General features: G+C 36.2%; 1 protein-coding gene across 5 annotated transcripts in view; it reads left to right on the top strand.

Annotated features, from left to right (window-relative positions):
* Positions 1-1,077: 1,077 nt before the first annotated feature.
* Positions 1,078-21,375, top strand: part of LOC131434900 (sodium-dependent dopamine transporter) — a 63,885-nt gene continuing 43,587 nt past the window's right edge. Inside the window, exons 1-2 of one of the 5 annotated variants that reach the window (XM_058602154.1) lie at positions 1,078-1,131; positions 1,451-1,806. In XM_058602154.1, coding sequence (XP_058458137.1) covers positions 1,734-1,806 — 73 coding nt within the window. In that variant the 5' untranslated portion in view covers positions 1,078-1,131; positions 1,451-1,733. Of the gene's footprint in view, positions 1,807-12,236; positions 12,545-21,375 lie in introns of those variants that run through there. The other 4 variants (XM_058602153.1, XM_058602155.1, XM_058602156.1 and 1 more) reach the window with 4 other exon arrangements.

Raw genomic sequence — 21,375 nt, 5'->3', positions numbered from 1 at the left:
AGCGAATTTACTTCTGGTGTCACTTTTGTAAAATCTCTTAATCTTCTAGGGGGTTAGAGGTTGTATTAAATGTGCCTTTTGGCATCTGCAGACCGTTCCGTATTTTTCCGGGGATGCAGCGCGATTTGTTTCCTTTTGTTTTGTACTGTTTTCCTCCCTCACCCACTTCCAATTCCCTTCCATGTTCCTTTTATCCTTCCCTTCTCATCAGGAAAATGATGAGAAGCCACGGCAAAGGCACAAATTTCCAAATATCTAGGGAACGTGCCACTTGAGCCAATTAGTACTGATTCCTGAAGCCTCTGAGAAATTTTACATAGACACATATATACATTTTGCAAACTCAACGAACTGAGTCGAATGGTATTAGACACTCGGCTATCTGAACTTCGATTTAAAAGTCGGTTTTCTCATTGATTGCATAACCTTTCTGTATGAGAAAGGCAAAAATGAAGAATCGAATAAAAATATTCAATTTGAAATAAATGAAGGAGTAAAAAATTTGGTGGTAAAAAAGCTTTGCTTTTATTTATCATAATATTTTTATTCTACAAAATATGTTTATCAACATTCTTACATAAGAATATTTATAATGTAAAATTGTTGCACATAGTTTTATGGTCAAAATACAATCTAAAAGTTTTGTTTTTCTAGAAGAAATTTTTATCGCGCAACAAAAATCAGTGGAATTGTTTTCACTTTCGACTTTTTTGCTCGCATGTAAAAACGATAGCATCACCAAAAATTTCCCGTTTTCTTTTCCATTTTCATGGTTTGCTACCCACAAAGCAACGAATAGATAAAAGAAACAACTTCTTCGGCATAACACTCACACATCCTAGCGGAAGTGAGTCCTGTAATTGTTTCCCTCATCGCGTACACCTCGTAGTAGAGCACGTGGTTCGCAACAACTCGGTTGTTGGCCAACAGGCGATGGGGCAAAAGTGCGCCTTCATTTCGGTACACAGGCGCGAGAGTTTGCTGCTGCTGAAGGATCCCTTGCTTGCTTTTCACCGGCGTCGATACTTGCGCTCAGCCTATAAAAGGACGCTCGGAATGTGTTTTCGTTGCCAGTTTTCTTTGGAATGCAGAAAAGTGTAGATCTCTATTAGGCAGCACCAAGTCCAAAAAGTATCTAGTTTCAACCGTTCGGAATTGTTATTCTTTGCATTTGTGGATTGGCACTTGAAGTTCGAGGTGCGGAGTGGCGGCGAGGAGTGTAATAGTTGAAGGAAAATAGTCAAAGTGAAGTTCCGGAAGTCGGAAATAAAGTGCCACTGCCTTGTTTCCCTCAGTACACGGATGAATTAGTTCTACTGATAACTTGGTCCAACGCACAAAGAAACATGCAATAGTTGAACCCCGCCGCAACTGCACCTCGGTGAAGTGTATAATTGTGCTTCCGTCGGGGGTAGTGGCTTTCCAGAACTAATTATGTGATGGTTTCTAGCGAATTTCAGAAGTTTCGACGGCTCCTGAACTTTTTTTGGCGCAAAAAAGATGTCATTGTAGTATTTGCTGTTTCGATATAAAAAAAAGTACTCTAATTATATCAAGAGGAAAACATGTTCTTTTTGGCCACATAGTGGAAAATTTATTTTCGTAAAACAAAATAAAATTACCACCAAGCAACAGGTGGTTCTTGGTGCGCTCTAACAGGGACACCACCAGCTCTAGTGCAGTCGGCAAAGCACGGATCTTGTCGTTGGAAAAGTAATCCGGCCAGCTGCTTTATGTTCGAGCTGGATGACCCACGGGAAAAGTTAAGACTACTGGAAACTCCAGTGAAGCTGGTGGAAAAACCAGGTAGGTACAATCGGTGACATTTCTCCATTAATTATCAAGCTCGTCGGGAGAGGAAAGGATTTAACTATAATTATGTTTCTGCCCAATAAGAGGAGATAATCGGTAAAACTATTTCAATTGGTTCCGTGCGGTTTAGTGTGAGTTATGATTACGATATTGTATTATACTATTCGCGGTTTCGTGTAACTGATGCTGTATAACGAGGAACGGTGGTACAAGGTCTGTGGTTGGTGCTGTTCACTATCCGATAATCGAATAATAAGCTACGTAAACCACTTCAACGCGATTCCTTCTGTTGGAACGGGGAAGGAAATAGTAGCACTGTTTTAGATAGATAATTTCAATTGCTATTGTGTTCGTCATTCAAAGAGAAATACTGCTTCTCTCACGAAACTAATTTCTGCCGGGATAAAATAAACGAAACATCAATATACATTTTTTCCTGTCTTGACATTTCAAGATTAAAAAACGCGACACAATCTTTTTTTAATTTTTTGCATATTGATTTCGGCGAAACACGATATGTGCTATGAAATCAGTTGAAATTAAACAAAGTGCTTCAACGAATTTGAAAGATATCTACAGCTGATTTCCGAGTTGTAGTGCTTAGTCTAATCGTTTTGAGAACAATTTATGTTGATTAATCCCCCATTTGTTTGCAGCATATTTTATTTGCTGAAGCAATATTTTTCAACCAACGTATCAACTTCTCAATAAAACGCATATAATTTCAAACAATCTGGAGAAAGTATAAAATTTAGAGTAAATATTTTTATTGTGTTTCATGTTTTTATGGTCTGCCGCTTCATTCGTGGAAACTATACAATGTTAAAATACTGTACAATGTTTGCAAATCGCACATATTAAATCAAGATTTCCCAAACTATTTTAGGTAAAAGATCACTTCTCTTAAATAAACTGAATACACCAGGTGTTATAAATTCTGTCTCTGGATTAACGTCCATTAATGAGCGGTTCCCTCGGAAGTTACGATTTTTTCTTAAATTTTATTTTAGACTTTTATGTAGCTCAAATTTTGCATTAGTAATCATTAACGCACGTGTTATTTTTTTACGAAAAACAGTACATTTTGAATCAAAATCAAGCAAATACAGTACATCGACTTTAAAAAAGTAACAGTACATTTTGCAGTACGCATTTAATCTAGCAATAGTAAACAAAAAACAAAAGCAAATAAAAATCAGATGATTTATTTTCAAAATCTCAATAGAATTTTTTTATTTCCTTTTTTAAGGCATTTTACTGTTCTTTCTGACGTTTTATATTGCGATAAATGCGATGCGTTGGGATTAAAAATTCTATATTAACAGTATTATTCTGTGAACAATACACAACAATTCAAAGGGAAAAAATAGTGCAAATTCCCGGGTAGATGTAAATGGCAAACAAAGATCAAAATATTAACAAATTTTAAAATTATATCTTTTCTTGACGTTTCTGTGCTATCATAACGATACTTTTCTTGATATTTCATCTAGAGAATCAAGAAATTGTACACATCTGTTTAGCATCTAAATTAGTTATTATTTCGTTATTGATGAGTTATTCTAATTTTATTAGGTACTATTGATCCAGTAGTTCTATCTTCAAATAAAATATTAGGTGTACAACTTTGCTTCCGCCGTTTTTTTGCAAAATTTAAAGCTTTATTGCGAAAAAGTGCTTACAGATGTATTATTCAAAGTATTGTCCGTCGCTAGCGACAACTTTCTCCCGTTTTCCGGAAATTTTCGGATCCCGGCTCGAAAAAAGGAGTCCTTTGTTGACGCTATCCATGAAGCAATCCATTTTTCAAACTCTTCGTAGGATTGAAAATGTTTATCTGCCAGGCCATGTGCCATCGAACGGAATAGGTGGAAGTCAGAAGGGGCGACATCTGAGAAATACGGCGGGTGGGGCAAGACTTCCCATTTAAGCGTTTCCAGGTACTTTTTGACCACTTTTGCGACGTGAGGCTGAGCATTGTCGTGTTGGAGGATGACTTTGCCATGTTGCTCTTGACACTGTGGCCGCTTTTCTTTTAGCGCGCGACTAAGGTGCATCAGTTGCGTTCGGTAGCGATCTCCTGTGATGGTTTCACCCGGTTTTAAGAGCTCGTAGTAAATTGTTATTCATCTTTGAAGGTTTTTTCTCTTCCACCATCATGTTTGTCTTCGACATCGAAATCACCATTTTTAAAACGTTGAAACCACTCCCGACACGTTCTTTTACTCAGAGCAGCATCACCGTAAGTTTCTGAAAGCATTCGATGCGCTTCAGTTGCATTTTTTTTCGAATTGTAACAGAAAAGTAAAACTTCCCGCAAATGGCGAGAATTGGGCACATAAACAGACATTTTCGAGCGTGAATAATACGAAAACAAGAACAACTGTCACTGAAACGGTGATGACAATTCGTTAGGCACTGTACACACTCACTTTAAATGCATTATCATTTATGTATTTTAACCAGCCTCAGCCGGTACAGCCACCTATCGGAAAACGGCGGAAGCAAAGCTGTACACCTGATACAATTAAACAAACTGCATCAGAATCAGATAAGAGAAACTCTTATTATATTATTTAATTCTGAATGCTAGAATATAAAATAACTGAAAATTTTTTCTTCTCTAAATATTTTGTTTTTGGTTTGATATTACAATGACAGAATTTTATATTTTGTTGACATTTTCTCATGAAGATTTTTTTATGAATTTTAATTTTTTAACTCTTATATCAAACTAAATGATGTTAATTTCTACCATTGAGATGTTCGGCTTTAATAATAAAACTTGTTATTGGTTTGTAAATTACTTCTACCTGGGTTAAAATACAGTACATTTAAGGGTAAAAACAGTACACAGTATTTAGGTCTAAAATACAATAACTATACTATAAAATACAGTACGTATACGAGCGTTAGTAATCATGCAAAACCGACAATTTGCATAATCAGTTTTCCATTTTGACTCTAGCCTTGCTTTTGAGAAAGGCCTAAGCACAAAATCTATTAAAATGTTCGAAAAGCTAAGCGGTTTGTTTGACTTATGTTGTACTTCGTCTATGTTTCATGTAAATATTGAGATTGTATGCAGAAAGTATACGATGTGCTTTTATTTTATTTCAATAAAGGGTGCCTTTCTCATGTTACTCATACTCTCAAAAATATTATTGTAGCTTTTATCAAAAAACTTTCCATTGATTGTTATATAAAAATAAGATAGTTTGTTCAGGCATAAATAATCATATCCTATAAATTAGAACAGTTTTGAGTAACCAAATTTAGAAGAGTTTCTCCCGATTTCTTCATCGTTGCTCTAAATGATGGTTTGAAATTCTGAACACGCTTCACTCTGTAGTTACGGAACCGGAAGTAGAATCCGAATGAAATTCAACAGCTGTTTGTAGAGCCATAAGACCTTTCATTTGAAACTAAGAATTTGAAATTCCATTCGGTTATCACTATAAAGCTCCGTTTTGAAGCGGAATCCAGCAACTGACAAAACTTTCATATACAGGGTCCGCCATGTAACTTTTTTTAAAACATGAAATAAAACACAAACGATTCATCCGATTTAAAAATTTATTTTTTCATGTTAAAGTACGATCCTTCCGGTTGATTGTGGAATATAATTTCATTCAAATGGCTGCCACGGCTGGCTTTGCAGTAGGCCATACGGTGGGAGCAGTTTTTTAGTACATTTTCGATTGTATGCAGCTTTATTTCAGCTATGGCTGCACGAATGTTGTACTTCGAAGCTTGAATTGTCTCTGGCTTGTCCACATAACACTTATCTTTGATAGTCCCTAAAATATAATAGTCTAAGGGCGTCAAATCACAGCTCCGAGGCGTCCAAACGACATCCGAATTTCCACTGATAATTTGATCTTCAAAGACTGTGCGCAGAAGATCGATCGTAGCGTTGACTGTGTGGCACGGAGCGCCGTCTTGTTGGAACCAAATTGTGTCCAAGTCTTCCTCTCCAAGTAACGGAAAGAACCAATCGCTAATAATGGTGAGGTAGCGCTCGCCATGGACCGTGGCGGCTTCTCCTGCCTCATTTTCGAAGAAAAATGGCCCAATGATGCCGCCAGACCAAAATCCGCACCAAACCGTCACTCTCTGAGGATGTATCGGCATCTCCATGATAACGTACGGGTTTCCTGTCCCACAGATGCGACAATTTTTTGGCACACATTCCGAAACATTACCATGATTTTCAATGTAAAACTGCACTATTTTCCCGCGTTCCTCAAGCGTATACACAACAATTTTCGTTCAGCGCAAGGATAAAACTAAATGTCTGTCAAATCAGAAGTGACATTGAGGTTACCAATGTCGAAATAACCGCTAGCTCAAAAAAAAAGTTAGATGGCGGACCTTGGGAACAGTTTTGAGACAAATTTAGAAGAAATTCGTCTCATTTTCGTTTCACCACTCTGAAAGACGGAGGTTTTTGACTACTATTTCCGTGTCGAACAGTTATTCAAATTTTCAATTTGTGTTTTTTTATAAACCAAACGAAAAAAATATTTTGAAGGATTCATCAAATGGATTGAGATACAGGTGCTAAAGTTTTTAAAACATTAGAGCCACTAAAAGCTTTTTGTTTAATTATAGGCAGAAAATATTTTTTATCACTTGTCCACTTGCTGCCAACACAAATCGTTCGAGGGTAATTTCTGGTGGACTTGTCGATTTGTGCAGTGTTTTGGAAGACGCTCATAATTTGACATTTGCCACTTTTTAATTTTTTTCCTGGAATAAAACCACAGCCACAACAGGTTGGAATTTTCTTCATTCGTTTTTGTGAATTTGTGTTGTTTTTTGAAATCCGAAAATCCAGAATTTTAACCGAAGGAAAATAAAAAAAAAACTGAACAATCCGTTAGATCCATTTGATTTACAGTTTATGGTAGCTGTTTGACGGTTCAGCAATTACCGAACGATCGGTAATCAATTCAACTACCAAATGTTCAGCTGTTAAAAATGTGGTAAAGAATTATCGAATTCAGCGAAATTGCTAAACCGACTTTTACAAAATTAGATTCAAATTCAAATGAAAGATTTCATAGAAAATTGTTCAATTTCATCCGGATCCGACTTCCGGTTCTGAATTCATTCATCTGTCTCAGAGATGGCGTGACCGGTTTTTACAAAGTTAGATTCCAATCAATGGTCCTGTGGTCCAATAGAAAACTTCTGAATTGCATCTGAATCCGACTTCCGGTTCCGAAATTAGGATGAAGAGTGTTAAACATTTCAAGCAGTCATACAGAGCAGTAATGCAAAACTCGGAACAATGAGGTTACTGGGGGCTTCAATCAGGTTCCAACCGATAGGCCTTGTCAGTTGACGGCCATACCAGTCTCTGATTTCCGGTTCTGAAGATAGTGGTCACTAACTCTAAAAAGAAACGAACTCATTTTTTTCCAGTGATGGCTTAGCCGATTTTTACAAACTTCAATCGAAAGGTCTTATGATTTCATAAATAACTCCTAACCTTCATCCGGATCTGATCTGATTTGAGCGTAATTGTCTTATTATCCAATTGAGTGAGATTGGATTTTATCCGAATCCGGTTTCCAGTATAATGACAGCTAAAAATGTTTAATCTTCATATAGTTGATGTATGAAAAAATTCGAAATTGTGGAAGCAGAATGTGAAATTTTTTTAACCTGTTGACCTGGCTATTTCATGGCCCTAAAAACTTACTGCAACTGTGATCATCTTCCGATTCCGATATATCACTACTAGGTGGTTTAAAACAGGGTTTTGCCTAGTTGTGTAAAGAAACAGGCCCTTGAAATGAATATTTTTTCACTCACCTCCATGTTATTTCGGAGACGGAAGTAGTCTCCAAATAAAAGTCAGCATTTTATACGAGTATGTGAGGCCGTTCATTTGAATATAGGTTTGAAAAATCGGTCATCAATTCAACCATCCTTACTTTAAATAGAAGTTATTTGAGTGAAGATATAGTTAATTAGTAATGGCACAGAAGCAATGGTAAACATAACTATTATCAATGTCAATTTATTCTATAGATTAGAGCCGTGTTCAATTAGATTCTAAGCGTTTTCAACCGAGTGTCACTAAAATTTACTAGTTTTTTCGTTTCGTTTTCGACTCATTAGTACATTAGCAGATTATGTTGAACTGCTAATTTGACTTACAGAGGTGAGGAGAAGGCATTCGTTTGTGTATGCCAGCCCGTTGATCGTCCCGGTTGACACAAATGGAGTGCTCTGCTTTCCACGTGAGTAAATTGCTTGTCAAAACATGTATTTCTTGGTAAACTTTGACATATTCTGCTTTCTAACGTCTTCCGGGACATCAAACTTATGATCATCTTATTGGATGAGGCACATTTTCATCTCGGCGGGTATGTTAAAAAGCAAAATTTTCGCATCTGGGGGACGGAAACACGCACGTTATCATGGAGAAGCCGATGCATCCTCAGAAAGTGACGGTTTGGTGCGGATTTTGGTCTGGTGGCATCATTGGGCCATTTTTCTTAGAAAATGAGGCAGGAGCTGCCGCCACGGTCAATTGCGAGCGCTATCGCGCCATGATTAGCGATTGGTTTTTCCCGTTACTTGAAGAGGAAGACTTGGACACCATTTGGTTCCAACAAGACGGCGCTCCGTGCCGTTATTCGATGTGTCGTTAACAGTTCTCAGTACAATAACTAAACTGTAAGAATGGATATTACCGGAATCCTTATTCCTTATTCTCCTTATTCTGTCGGAGACCGATCTTTGTCGGGTTGACCTGAAAATAATGCAATAGACTTCCGCTAATCGACTTTCGGTCAAGTGACCCAGATCCATGATTAACAACGTACAACTGGTCTTTCCCAAATTTTGGAAGTGGGGAATAAGTACCGTCATTCTAATAATTTTCATTAGCCCTGAGGTAGCCAAACAACCATCTTCTAATGGTAGGTGAATTCACATGTCTTTTTGGATGACCAACAACAGGCATGGAATACTTTTTCCTGAATAAACCCACCATCATGGCATCATGGCATAGATGCTCAATCGTCCATGGTGGGAACAAAATTGGTGGAATTTCTGCAACCGACTGTTCTCGGTGGAATTAAATCGTGTGTGGTACCCAGCAAGCAGCCAGAAAGTGAAAACATAAACAACCGACCCACCGTCCAACGGCGAACAGTGGTTTGACCGTAAATCGACGACAATTCCATGAGCTGGCTGCAGTTGAAAGGAAAACGAAATTAAACTTGTTTCTGTCAGAAGGGAGAGGACAAGTCATCTTAAAACATTCCGTCTTAATCTTAATCCTTACTGAAGCGAGAAATGTTGGTACGATGGTATGAATTCCGGGAATAATGTATTAAGGTTCTAGTTAGAATCTTACGAAAATAGCCATTGTTGAAAAACTCCAAGGGAGTTTTTGTAGCTACCGTTAAATGGAAGTTTATAAAAGAGAAATCGTTAGTTTAATTCAAAAGAAAACATTAAACATCGCATTATTTTGTCGACTTAATCTAATGCTTAATAAATAATGTCAAAGGATTCACTATCTACAATGTATTATCTAAAATCATAAGGTGAAAATATTTTTTTTTCTTGGAGCCGAAGCAAAAACATTATCACCGTCCGTTAAATTTCCATCCAGGTTTTTTGTATTATAATGTGTATTTTTTCCTTTTTTTTTATTATTTTAGCGATTATAGAGGTTTAAGCCTTAAGGTCATTCGCCTCCTGGATCAGGAATTTTCGACCCTACACAGAAAGAAATGATGAAATTTATATGACATTTAAATCTGTAGTATTATGGAATAGACATCAGTTGAATCGAAAGTTTGATCATCGTTGCAAAACTGAATTGGATTGAGTTGGTTTTTCAATCAATATAACTGTACCTTTCAATTAACGCTTAGTTTAGGTGCACACTCCAACGTACATACACACTGACATTTTACGATCTCCTCGAACTGCACCGAATGACAAATAACACTTGAGATTTCTGATCAAAAGGTGGATTTTTCACTAACTCTATATCCTTTAATAGAAAAAGGTAAAAAAAAAATTTTCACTTAAATTGTTTAATTCTTACTGTGTAGATGTGTGCGTACTGAATGATGCCTCTATTTAGATATTTTGATATTTACGAATCAGTTGTCAAAGTTACATCGAAACAAGAGCAATCGCTGGGAATATAACACACAACAGTGTAAAGAGCCAAGAAATGGGTAACTCTATCGCACCCATTCGATATGATAATCAAAACATCATGTTCAAAGCGAGAGTACGATAACGTGAACGTGATGATTGAGCATTTATCAATGTTCAAAGCCATTCGATTTACCTCACACCACTTTGAAAAAATTTCAAGTTGGTGTTGGAGGAAGATCAACGAAAGATAAACGTGGACAATTTAGAGAAAGATTCACATCGTTAAAATACAGGAGGAAAATCAGAGATCCGAGATGGCTGCCTTGTGGAATCCCAGAAGAAGCGATGAACTCTTTGGATACAGCGTCATTTATCTTGATTGCTAATCGGCGATTATTAAGGTATGAGGAAAACCAACGCAGCATGTTAGAACCAAATCCCAATCTGTCTAACAGTAATGGCGTGGTTAATTTTGTCAAAGGCAGCGTAAAGGTCCGTGTAGATAACGTCAGTTTGTAAACCACAGGATATAGCATCCGTCACAAACGTCACAAAGGTCAAGAGATTGGTAGTCGTAGACCGTTTCGGTATAAACCCCTGTTGTGTTTCTGCAATAAACCATTTACAATGGTTGAATATAGATTCAAGTATCACCATTTTGAAAAGCTTTGGAATAGAACTGAGCTAGGTAATTCCACGGTAGTTGTCGATGTCTTTTTTGTCTCCTTTTTTATGAACTGGAAACATGTATGAAAACTTCCAGGAATTAGGGAAGATCCGAGATGTTAGCGATAAACGAAAAATTTGGCAGATAAGTGAAATTAAACCGATGGAGCATGTTTTCACAAAGATTGCAGGAATACCATCGGGTCCGGAAGAGCTCGAAGATTTCATTTTGGCGATAGTTATTTTTACTGATCCAACAACTGATGTGATACTGGAACGTTCATTGCTGCTTGGGCGATTTGGTTCGGTGACAACACTTCATTGGAGAAAACGCTGGAAAACTTTTCGGAAAACAGTTGACAAATTTCATCTAGATTAGTTCCAACACTTATCCCATATACCATCGACGAGGGCAAATTCGATTATTTTCGTTGGTCGTTTACGTACTTCCAAAAAGATTTAGGATCAGACTTCAATTTGTTTTGAACATTCCGAAGGATAACGTGCGTAGCAACGTTTTGCTGTCCTTTTATATAAAGAGTTGAGTCCTTTTATATAAAGAGTTTGCACGCAGTGCATACCCCCCATGCTTGGAATATTTTATATATTATGCTTCGAATTTATAACCGAATTCATGTTTCAGTTTACGCTAGCATTCGGAATATTATTCTATCATTAACAAAATTAAGTATTCGAGAATACATTCAGATGAGTTTATATATTACATTTCTTTGATGTTTGCCAAATTAAAAGCGTAACCGTGTTTAGTCCATTCATAGTTTTCTATGATATCAACTCTCTGTCAGTCGTCGAATAAAGGAATACACAATTAATTTCTAATTGTTCAATAAATATATCTCAGAATCATGTCAACATTTTGTGTTGTGCTTGTATTTTAGTATCTGTGTACTTCTTTTCCATTCATCTGTTACACAGCCGATCATATTATTATTCGATTCAAAAAGTTCAAAGTGATATCCGGGACGAAATTTGAAGTGACGAGTTTGTGATAAAATACATTCTGCAAGTAACGCAAAAGAGTTATTGCTCGTGATCACTTTGATCAGAAAATCACGAGTATTTATCATAATTTCAAGAGAAGATAAATTGATTGGCTTCATAGTATCTTAATCTTAGCGGATTTCTTTCTCTGATACACATTCTGTTGCGTTTGAGAAGGGTGAGATCTGAAAACCAGAAAAACTGTTTCATCAATTGCTTTTTCCAGGACTTAAGGATTAACAAAATTTCCTTATCAACGATTTTTGAAATCCGTAGACATATTTTTTTAAAGTTATTGTTAGAAAACGTCTAATGTCCTCACTTTGTGGGTAAATATAATATAGTCAGCAACAATTGACAATGATTTTTTTTGGTTTTGTGCATAAATATCTATTGATAAGAATCAGTTCAGCTTCTGGTACGTCTACTAGATTGATTGATCTAGTACTTGTTGAAGGAAAACCAAACCAACATCACTCCATCGAATAGCACTTCCTCGCTTGCTAAAAGCAACTCACTTGTGAGAAGGCGGAGAAAAAAAGTGAACAAAATTCTTCCAAGCCATAACTTTAAAGCTGATCGTGAAACTGTAGCGTATATCCATCTAGTCGTTATTCTGTTCTCGCACGGTACGGTCGATTTGATTGGAAAGGTACGGCGCAAGTTTGAAATGTCGTTTTCGCGTTACCTCAGAGCGGCGTGCGTTTCCTAGGTGCCATCAAAACTTACATCGGACGGTGATCAGGTGTTTTTCGCATCTTTTTTCTCCGAAACCTTGTGTTTAGGTGATTTTTGGTAGTTTCTACAATTGGCTGTGTGATATGAAAATGTGATGATAAGTTTAAGAAGGTGCAATTGAACGGTCGAGTGAATACAAAAGTGAATTAATTTCATTGAAGATTAAAAGTAAATGTAAAAGAAACAGGTATAATAATACCACAAAAAACAGTACCTTAAATTCGAGATCCGTTTGATTGAATGAACATATTAGTGCATTTTTAATTTCAGGCTAGAAACTATGTAATTTACTTTATTCGTAATGTAATCCACTCATTTGTGTTATAATTTTTATATTGCGCACTACTCCAATACTAATTACCGAAAACATCTAATGTTGATACTTCAACTCAATCGGATAATGTTCTGGTACTTCACTTTCAGAGGATCCTGTAGAGTCTCTTTTATCGACTAGCTCCTGAGACTTTAGGATCGACTAAAGATGGCGCTGTATTCTCAGTCAGTTGTTACACTGTTCTCGTGTGGTACTGTCGTTTCTATTTTGAAATGTTTTCATCGTTTACTGCTGGCAGAACACGGGTCGAAGGCAGAATCTCAACATGTATTCTAAATTGGTCGGCTATTGCTCGTAGTTTCTACAAATGGCCATATTTTTGATCGGGTATAGAGCTCGATAAAAGTGCTTAAATTTTGCAAGAATTTCGTATTTACAATTCGTCTTTTACTCATCAGTGCGTAACAGTTTATGTTTAACTGCGAGTGCGACCTGACAGCTCAACATAAACCGCTAGGCAGACGTAAAGTTAATGCTTCTAGCGAAGCACTTTTTGCTATTACATTCGAGTGTAATGTCTAAACTGATGTCTCAGACGAAACTAGTTTCGGCGTACTAGTCGTACAGATTGTTGATAATTTTAAGAGGGAAAATTATTTTACCCCTAAATTAATGCTAGGTGCATGTACCAATTTTGATTTATTTTACGTTTAGTCTTTGACTCATCAGTGCGTAGCAGTTTATGTTGAATGTTTTAGGGGTAATTTTTTTCCTCCTTACAATTATCCATAATCTGTACGGTTAGCAAGCCGAAACTAGTTTCGTCTGAGACGTCAGTTTGGACATTACACTCGGGTGTAATAGCAAAAAGTGTTTCGCAAAAATCATTAACTGCCTAGCGGTTTATGTTGAGCCGTCAAGTCGCGCTAGTAGTTCAACATAAACTGCTACTCAATGATGAGTCAAAGACGAAACGAAAAGTACTTTTTTTATTTTTTTCAATGACATACAATTAGAAACTTGTATATTACATGAATAGGGTATCATCTCATATACTAAAACCATTAGTGAAAGTGATGAAACGTAAAATAAACAAAAATTGGTATACGCACCTAGCATAAATTTAGGTGCAAAATAATTTCCCCCTTACAATTATCTAAAAAAAGGTAGTTTTTAGACAGTAAGTAAGGACATTTTACGAATATTAACACTCAAATGCTCGGGTAGGGATTTTCAACGAATTTATTTTTTCAAAAAATCATAACTCTTGATACCGTTGATCAATTTCGATGCATCCAGTGTCAAAAAAAAACAGATTTTCTTCTAGTCCATACGGAACCGCAGCGGTCCAAAAAACACCGGAGTTATTTCAGATCGCGTTGGGGTATGTCTGTTCTGCCGTTAGAAGTATGTTATGAAGGTGGCAAAAAGTAGTTGATCAAACAGCTCTAAGTGGAAAGTATTTTAAATTTACATCAAAATCTCGAATGCATCAATGCAGATCAACTAAACTGGAGTTCCCAAATTAGTTTTGAAAGTCTTTTAACATCTTGAACAGTCCTAAGATGAAATGCCATGTCAAATTTCAAGCACAATTCTATGGGACCACAATCCATAAACCGGATTTACCGGAATTGGACATTGCATTTTATGAGCTCTAGTAAGTCCTTCACATTTTATACAATTTCCGTATTAATCCCATACTTATATAAAATTTTATGAATCAAAAACTTCTAACGGCAGAACAGACATACCCCAACGCAATCTGGAATAACTTTGGTGATTTTTGGACCGCTGCGGTTCCGTATGAGTCAGCATGGACTAGAAGAAAATCTGTTTTTTTGACACTGGACGCATGAAAATTGGTCAACGGTATCAAGAGTTATGATTTTTTGAAAAAATAAATTTGATGAAAATCCCTACCCGAGCGTTTGAGTGTTAAGCTAGAAAATGAAAAGAAGTATTCATTCAATGCTTTCACTAATTTTTAGGCACATCTACAGGTGTAACGTTTCAACAACTGGAAGAATCTTGGTACCCATAGTTCTTAGTACCATTCATGAAGCCAACTGAGATCATTTTCATAAACTTACTCTCACGGCTTCTGATCAACTCTTCCACGTGCTAAAATCTTTTCTTTTTGCTATAACTTTATTGTTTTGTCCGAAAGTTTGAAAGTGACGCTCAATCAGTGCGTGTCCCGTCGAAGAGAAGAGGTAATAATTAGAAGGTACCAGATCTGGTGAATATAATGGATGCGGTAGAAGTTTCTAATTAAGCGTAGAAATAGTTTCTTAAGTAGACCGGTTTGGCTGAATGTAAAGGAGCCTTGTCACGCACTAGCATGTTACATATCCTCCAGCATCCTCCATCCATTTTTCGGTTAATGTATTGTTCAAATTGATCATTTATTGATAGCGAACGATATGACCTTTTTCGCCGAGCTTAAGAAGCTCGTAGTACGCTACTCCCTTTTGTGATGTATTGTATATACATTTTTTCCACCTCGATTTTGATTAATAAGTTTTTCGCCGAGCACTTCCTTTTGATTTAACCACATGATTCGCCATTGTAGTCGTTGTTGATGGTTGTCCTGCCGTTACCAATGATTTTTTTGCGTTTCGGATTCTCAAAATCGTCTGTTGTAATTCGATGTAAAAAACACTTTCTGTCGTAGCGTGAAAAGAGCATTTCTCTCTGAGTTCAAAATCATCGTTTGTTGAGTTTGTGTTGAGACCATTTACAAACCTTTGAATTTTTCTCATTCCACTCAACGTATTGAAAACGGGTCACTAGTGACATTAAACTGTTTCGCCATCATTTGTCGTGTTCGAGTGTAATTTTCGTCCAATAATGATTGCATTTGTCATCTGGAATACAAGTTTTGACGGTTAAAGAAAGATTGCCATAGGTTGCTTTTTTATTTATATAAAATGCTTTTATTAAACTCTTTGCAGTTAGCTTAACGTGGCCGTTAATCTCGTTGTTAAAGAGAGATGCAAGGGAAGCCGGACGGTTTACAAGGAAGGGACGGCTTACTCCCCTAGAATTAGAAAGGAGTCTCGGGAAGGTGGGTTTGTGCAAGAATTCAATAATTTTTCGATGCCTTTTCTTTTGATTAAACAAGAAAATCATCACATGCCGCAAATGCTCTTTTTTAGCTCGAAACTTGACATGTTTCTAACGAAATGAAGTTATGTTTCTTGCTCGAAACCAAGTAAACAGATATAATAATTTGAAGAGTCCTTTAACTGCTGCACCCTGAATAGTCGAAAGCGAAACGTGAAAACAAATAATAATTCAAACTTGTACATCATTTTCCAGATTTTTTTTAACTTAAGATAAAACTATTTCAATACTGCTTTGTATGCTCTTTTGGAGAAAACCTATATTGAATTATTTTTAATGAATAGCAATAACTTTTATACAAACGCCATGTTAGTTGCGTTTACTGCTACGAATACAAACATGCAAACTATTTATGCTATAAATCTATCGCCTCGTGTAGTATAAAATGTTTAATGCATTCTTCTGGTGGGCGAGGAGGATATGTAGGTACAAAGGGACAAACTATGTACGGTGCGGTAAACGACTTCTCATCTTCGAGCGATGCTACCATAAAATATGGTTTCCAACATGACGGCATTCGAACTCACAGGATGAGAAATCGCTTTCTGAAGCACAAAAACTCAAACCAGTAATTCTTATAATTATTGTGGAAAATCATTTTAAAATGTTTAATCTAAATATTTGAGATTACAATGTAGTGAAAATATGTTGTTTATTTTTCGATATATTTTTACGATTATTTAACGATAGAAATGTTAACGATTTATTTTTCACTTTTTTATTTCACTTACATCTCGTGAGGTTAAAAAAAACTCACAAGCAATCTAGAAAAATTAGATATGCGATAAACTGTTCGCTGGAGATTTGAGTGAAAAGCTTAAACGCTGCTTGTTTGTTTTAACTTAATGGCGTGCTGCTAGTAAATTTCGATGCATTAGAATGCATTACATATTTGCAATTATAATTTGATTTCCGTTTCGGTTTCTTACTTTATGACCTCTGTACTGTACTAAATTGTATGGTTAAGAACTTTGGAGAAATAAAGATTACACAAATGAATCTCTTTGAGAACGGGGGAGACGAATTAAAGAAAGAAGCAATCTTTAGAAGAAAAAAAAGACTGACTAACGCATGGAAACTAAGTCACGCTAAGCGCATTGCGCTGAGACTGAGATTCGAGAGACCGGTGTTTCCACGTAAGCTTGTGACTGGCATATCAATAGTAAAATTAGGAATCAACTTGTGTAGGTGGTAAAGCGGTCAAACAGCATATAATTTATGCATTTTAGGTAATTTTTTGCACTACTGCACTACTAAGATAGACGACCTTACATGTCAAATGTTGATAATAATGTTGGTCTAATATTCTACAGTTGACATTTTGCGGTAGCAATCGAAGTTGATATAGTTTATCCGTAATGGGACAGAACGATTCATCGGAAGACCCAGTTATAGTTGTATCCAGTTTAATCCCAGTAAGAGAAGTACGTTTTGGGTTTGAGGCCTAGCACTTGTGTTGAGAATGTTTATACAAATTATTTGCCAAAATTACATTATATTCGTAAATTATTTCCAAATAACGAACGTGATGAATTGTTTAGAAAATTTTAGAACAGCTGCTGTTAGTTCCAAAATCCGGCTGACGACCAGTTAGAATCTTTTTGTGGTTAGCATTCTTTGACATAATCATTTGACATTCAAGAAAAATGTCTCAAACAAAAAAATTGTAGAATCAAGTGAATATTTGTTCTGTCCCGTTTATGAACTTCCTCCATAAACAATCGTTCAGAATTGGTTCGCTACGGTAAAGAAATTTAGATTTTTTCTTGACTTTGGTGTTCAATATTTTGTTTCCAATATTCTGAGTGCTCTGATCGGCCGAGATGCTTACTACAATCAAACTTGCTGGAGCCCCATGTCCTTGCTACCGGGTTGAAATAGGCACATTGGAAAGGCTGTCAGGCTGGTCAATCGATTGCCAAAGGGGAAAAAATGGTAGGTTTTATTAGTATTCCGTAAATTGAACATATCAAAAAATCGTACAACGAGAGGCCAATATCGGGACAAACATTTGCTGATTTAGAAACAGAGCGGTGTACCGCGAACAATTTTCCCATTCAAGAAATTCGGCAGACAGAGATTTTTGATTCATTTTAAATATGAGGAATTGAATCGCCGTAGGACTAATTTTACGGGAGAATTCGTGATGTTTCTCATAAGCTATTTTTTAAAATATAGACTACATACCGCAGAATTTTTGCACTTCGACTAGAATAACAACAGTTTTCGCTTTTTATTTGTAAAACTGCAGGAATGTCTACTTAATATTTGCAGAAAAGAAAAATAACAAATTACCCGTAAAAAATTAACGAAAATTCCTCTCAGTATGAAATTCAACAGGCGCTCAACATATTCACAAACATACAATTTCTTAGTGGTTAATGTCCAGTAGAGCCCTCTGCTGGGAAGAAATGTTACTGTGGTAAGCATCCTTTTGCACATATCAAAACAACGAAGAAGAATTGCTAACAAAAATGTGTTATTTCTAACTAAACTATATTACACTTCCCCACAAATTATCATTACGATTAAGAAATTAAGACTGCATTCGATTTATAATGATTGATTGTTTGTTTACCATATTTCGAGGGACCTGATCGCCCACCGAAAGTCCGAGATGTGGGCTTAGTTAGCACTTGCTAGAGCGCCTTATTCAGACCATCGGGCTAAGTTTGAACCCAAATCTCTATATACAAATTTATAAGCCTACGCCCCATTGGGGAAAAATAAAACAAACATATTTCCTTATCTGACTCGAACCTGGTTTGGGTCGGGTTTGGAATATCAAAGCCTACATCTTTAGTGACTCAGCGCTACCAGTCATGCTAACAAATCGAGACAACCGTTTACACCTGTACTCGTCACATCGTAATATCGATCGAATAATTAAGTAGTCGATTAATAACCTAGATAATCGAGTAATAATTAATCGATTAGTTTGAAACTACTATTCGATTATTAAGCTAATCGATTACTTCGAAAAATTCTATAACAATAATCGAAAAACTAATCGAGTAATCGATTAATAGCCCAGAAATTAGATTTAATCGAATAGTTTGAAAATCAATCGAACAGTTTGAAAATTAAGCTCCATTATTGAATACTCGAGTAATTCGAAAAATCCAACATCTCTAGACATCGGTTCTAAGAGAAGGAAGGCTGCCAGTTTCAAATGAATTACAAATCAGATTGTAGTTCCACGACAAAAGGGCCTAACTGCAAATGACAGCTTCTCTTTGTTTACATTTTCTTTCAAGATTTTCCGGATTGATTTGATATTTAACGCTATACTCTTCACAAAACGTTCTAGTTAAAACCTCAAGATTTCGATGTACGTTGGAAACTTTCAAGGAATTGTAGCAATGGTCCCGTAATAATCAAAAGAGAAAGTATACAAAGAGAGGCTCTCATTGGCAGTTAGGCCCTTTTGTCGTGGTACTATCGAAAGTGCAATAACCAATTCCGAACGAAAGTGGGCATTTACCGATTGGTCCGGCCATCTATCGAAATTGAGTGGAAAAAAGTGGGCTAAATTAACCTTACATTACTTCTACTTCTTCTCACATTATATCTTCTTCTTAGATTACTTCTTCTTTGCCTTCTTCATTGATTTATGCAAGTTTTAGTGCTGCATTGAAACTTCATTTTCATTCATCGAATTCCTAAAAACTAACAATAAATTAACTAAAAGCTGTTTGCCAAAGTGACTCGAACTGAAGTCGGGTCTATGCATGCTTTTTTTATTTTTTTCTGATGAAATATGCTTTTGTTCAGGTATGAAGAATTTGAAAAGCTCTTGAAACATATTCATATTTTTTAATCATTCGACAATTTTTTTATTACTAACACTTTTATCTTGACAACAGTAGAACACTCATCTGTTGCTGGTTCTGGTTCGGGATTTAACATTGTCACATAGAAACGATCGCATCCCGAGATGTAGATTGTACTGTGTCGGAAAAATACCCGGAATGTAAAAATAATGACAAATCTTTATATACATTACGTTTTGTCTTCAACTCATCAGTACATAACAATTTATGTTGAACTGTTATGTCACCAAGTAGTTCAACATAAACCATTAAGCACACATACAGTTTCTGCTGCAGGGTAGACCATTTAAAGTGGAAGCATCGGGCAACCCATAAACTTTTGACAGAATTGTTAGAATGACATACCACGTTGGTAGCGTCATGTCAAGACAGTTTTACCATGTAACAATACACACCAAAAGAACGCGCGGAAATTGTTGAGCATTATATTCAAAACGAGGCCAACTTTTGGCGAAAATCATCATGCCAGACGAGGTACATTTCACATTAAATGGATGTGTTGTTTGTTATCTATACCATGGAAACCCCTCAATTAATTAAGGAACAGCCTCTATATGACTAAAAAGTTACAGTTTTGTGTGGTGTTTGTGCAGATATAGTGTTTGGTCCCTATTTTTCCTAAGGCGATGATGGAGCAACGAAAACTATTAATTGATTTTGTGATGCCCATTGTACGTGGAAATGGTTTAAATTGCTACTGGTTTCAACAAGACGATGCAACATGCCATACAGCTCGACTAACAATCGATTTGTTGAGACCATTGTTCTCCGGACGAGTCATAGCGAAAAACGGTGATTTTGACTGGCACCCAGAGATCACTTGATTTGATGCCACCAGACTTTTTTGTGGGGCTATTTGAAATCCATGATATACGCTGATAAGCCAAGAACCATAACTCAACTCAAATACAACATACGACGTGAAAATCTACAAAATCTACTTTAGATATGAAGATGTCCTTGTACAGATACATATCTGAAAAAAATCTACCATGAGATCAAATGATGATGGTATATAAACAGCAAATCAATGTAAAAAAAATACAAGAAAATATTAAAACGGCACTTTTCACATTCCTGTCAACCTCCTCCAACCATATGGTTCTTGTCCCTACTTGTACTTACCTCTTCAAATGCATGTGTGACAGGCGGGTAAATTTGAATTAGAGCTCCAAAATTGTAGTAAATTAATCAAAAAAATATGAAAGACTAATGGCGTTTTCGTTTTTAATTTGCACTACACCGGTGCAGTGCTACACTGAGGCATGAATAAACGAACAAAAATGACGAAAACATAAACAGTAACCATTGACTACAATAAACGATTCCATCGCACAGAGCTACACCAAACTTTTGATGAGTGCTACACCAGTGGTATCGGTGCAGAAAAAGTGTAGCACTGGTGTAGTGCAATTCGTAAAAACGAACAGTTTCAGTGCAGCTTTCGCTACACCAGTGTAGTGCAATTTAAAAACGAAAACGACATAAGCATTATGATGATTACAGAAAATACGTGTGATATCATAGAATATCTCTACAAAATTACTAATATTTATTCCAATTACCGAAATATTTTGGGGGGCCATCAAAATTTTAAAGAGAACAAAAAGTATTTACAATTCGATTGCTCTTATTTTTAGCCTAACTATTGTGGCATTTCATCACAGGTAAACATTTACGAACTTGTTTCAAAATTATTCATTGATCTTTTTTAGGTTTGAGTTATGAATTGCACTTCTCTTACGAAACTGTTCTAATTCCAGTTCATTACGCAATTAAATT

Source organism: Malaya genurostris, chromosome 3 (assembly GCF_030247185.1).
Source record: "Malaya genurostris strain Urasoe2022 chromosome 3, Malgen_1.1, whole genome shotgun sequence".
In the NCBI taxonomy this organism is placed as follows: Eukaryota; Metazoa; Arthropoda; class Insecta; order Diptera; family Culicidae; genus Malaya; species Malaya genurostris.
Note: the sequence above shows the minus strand (reverse complement) of the source record. Positions and strands in the feature narration are given on the sequence as shown.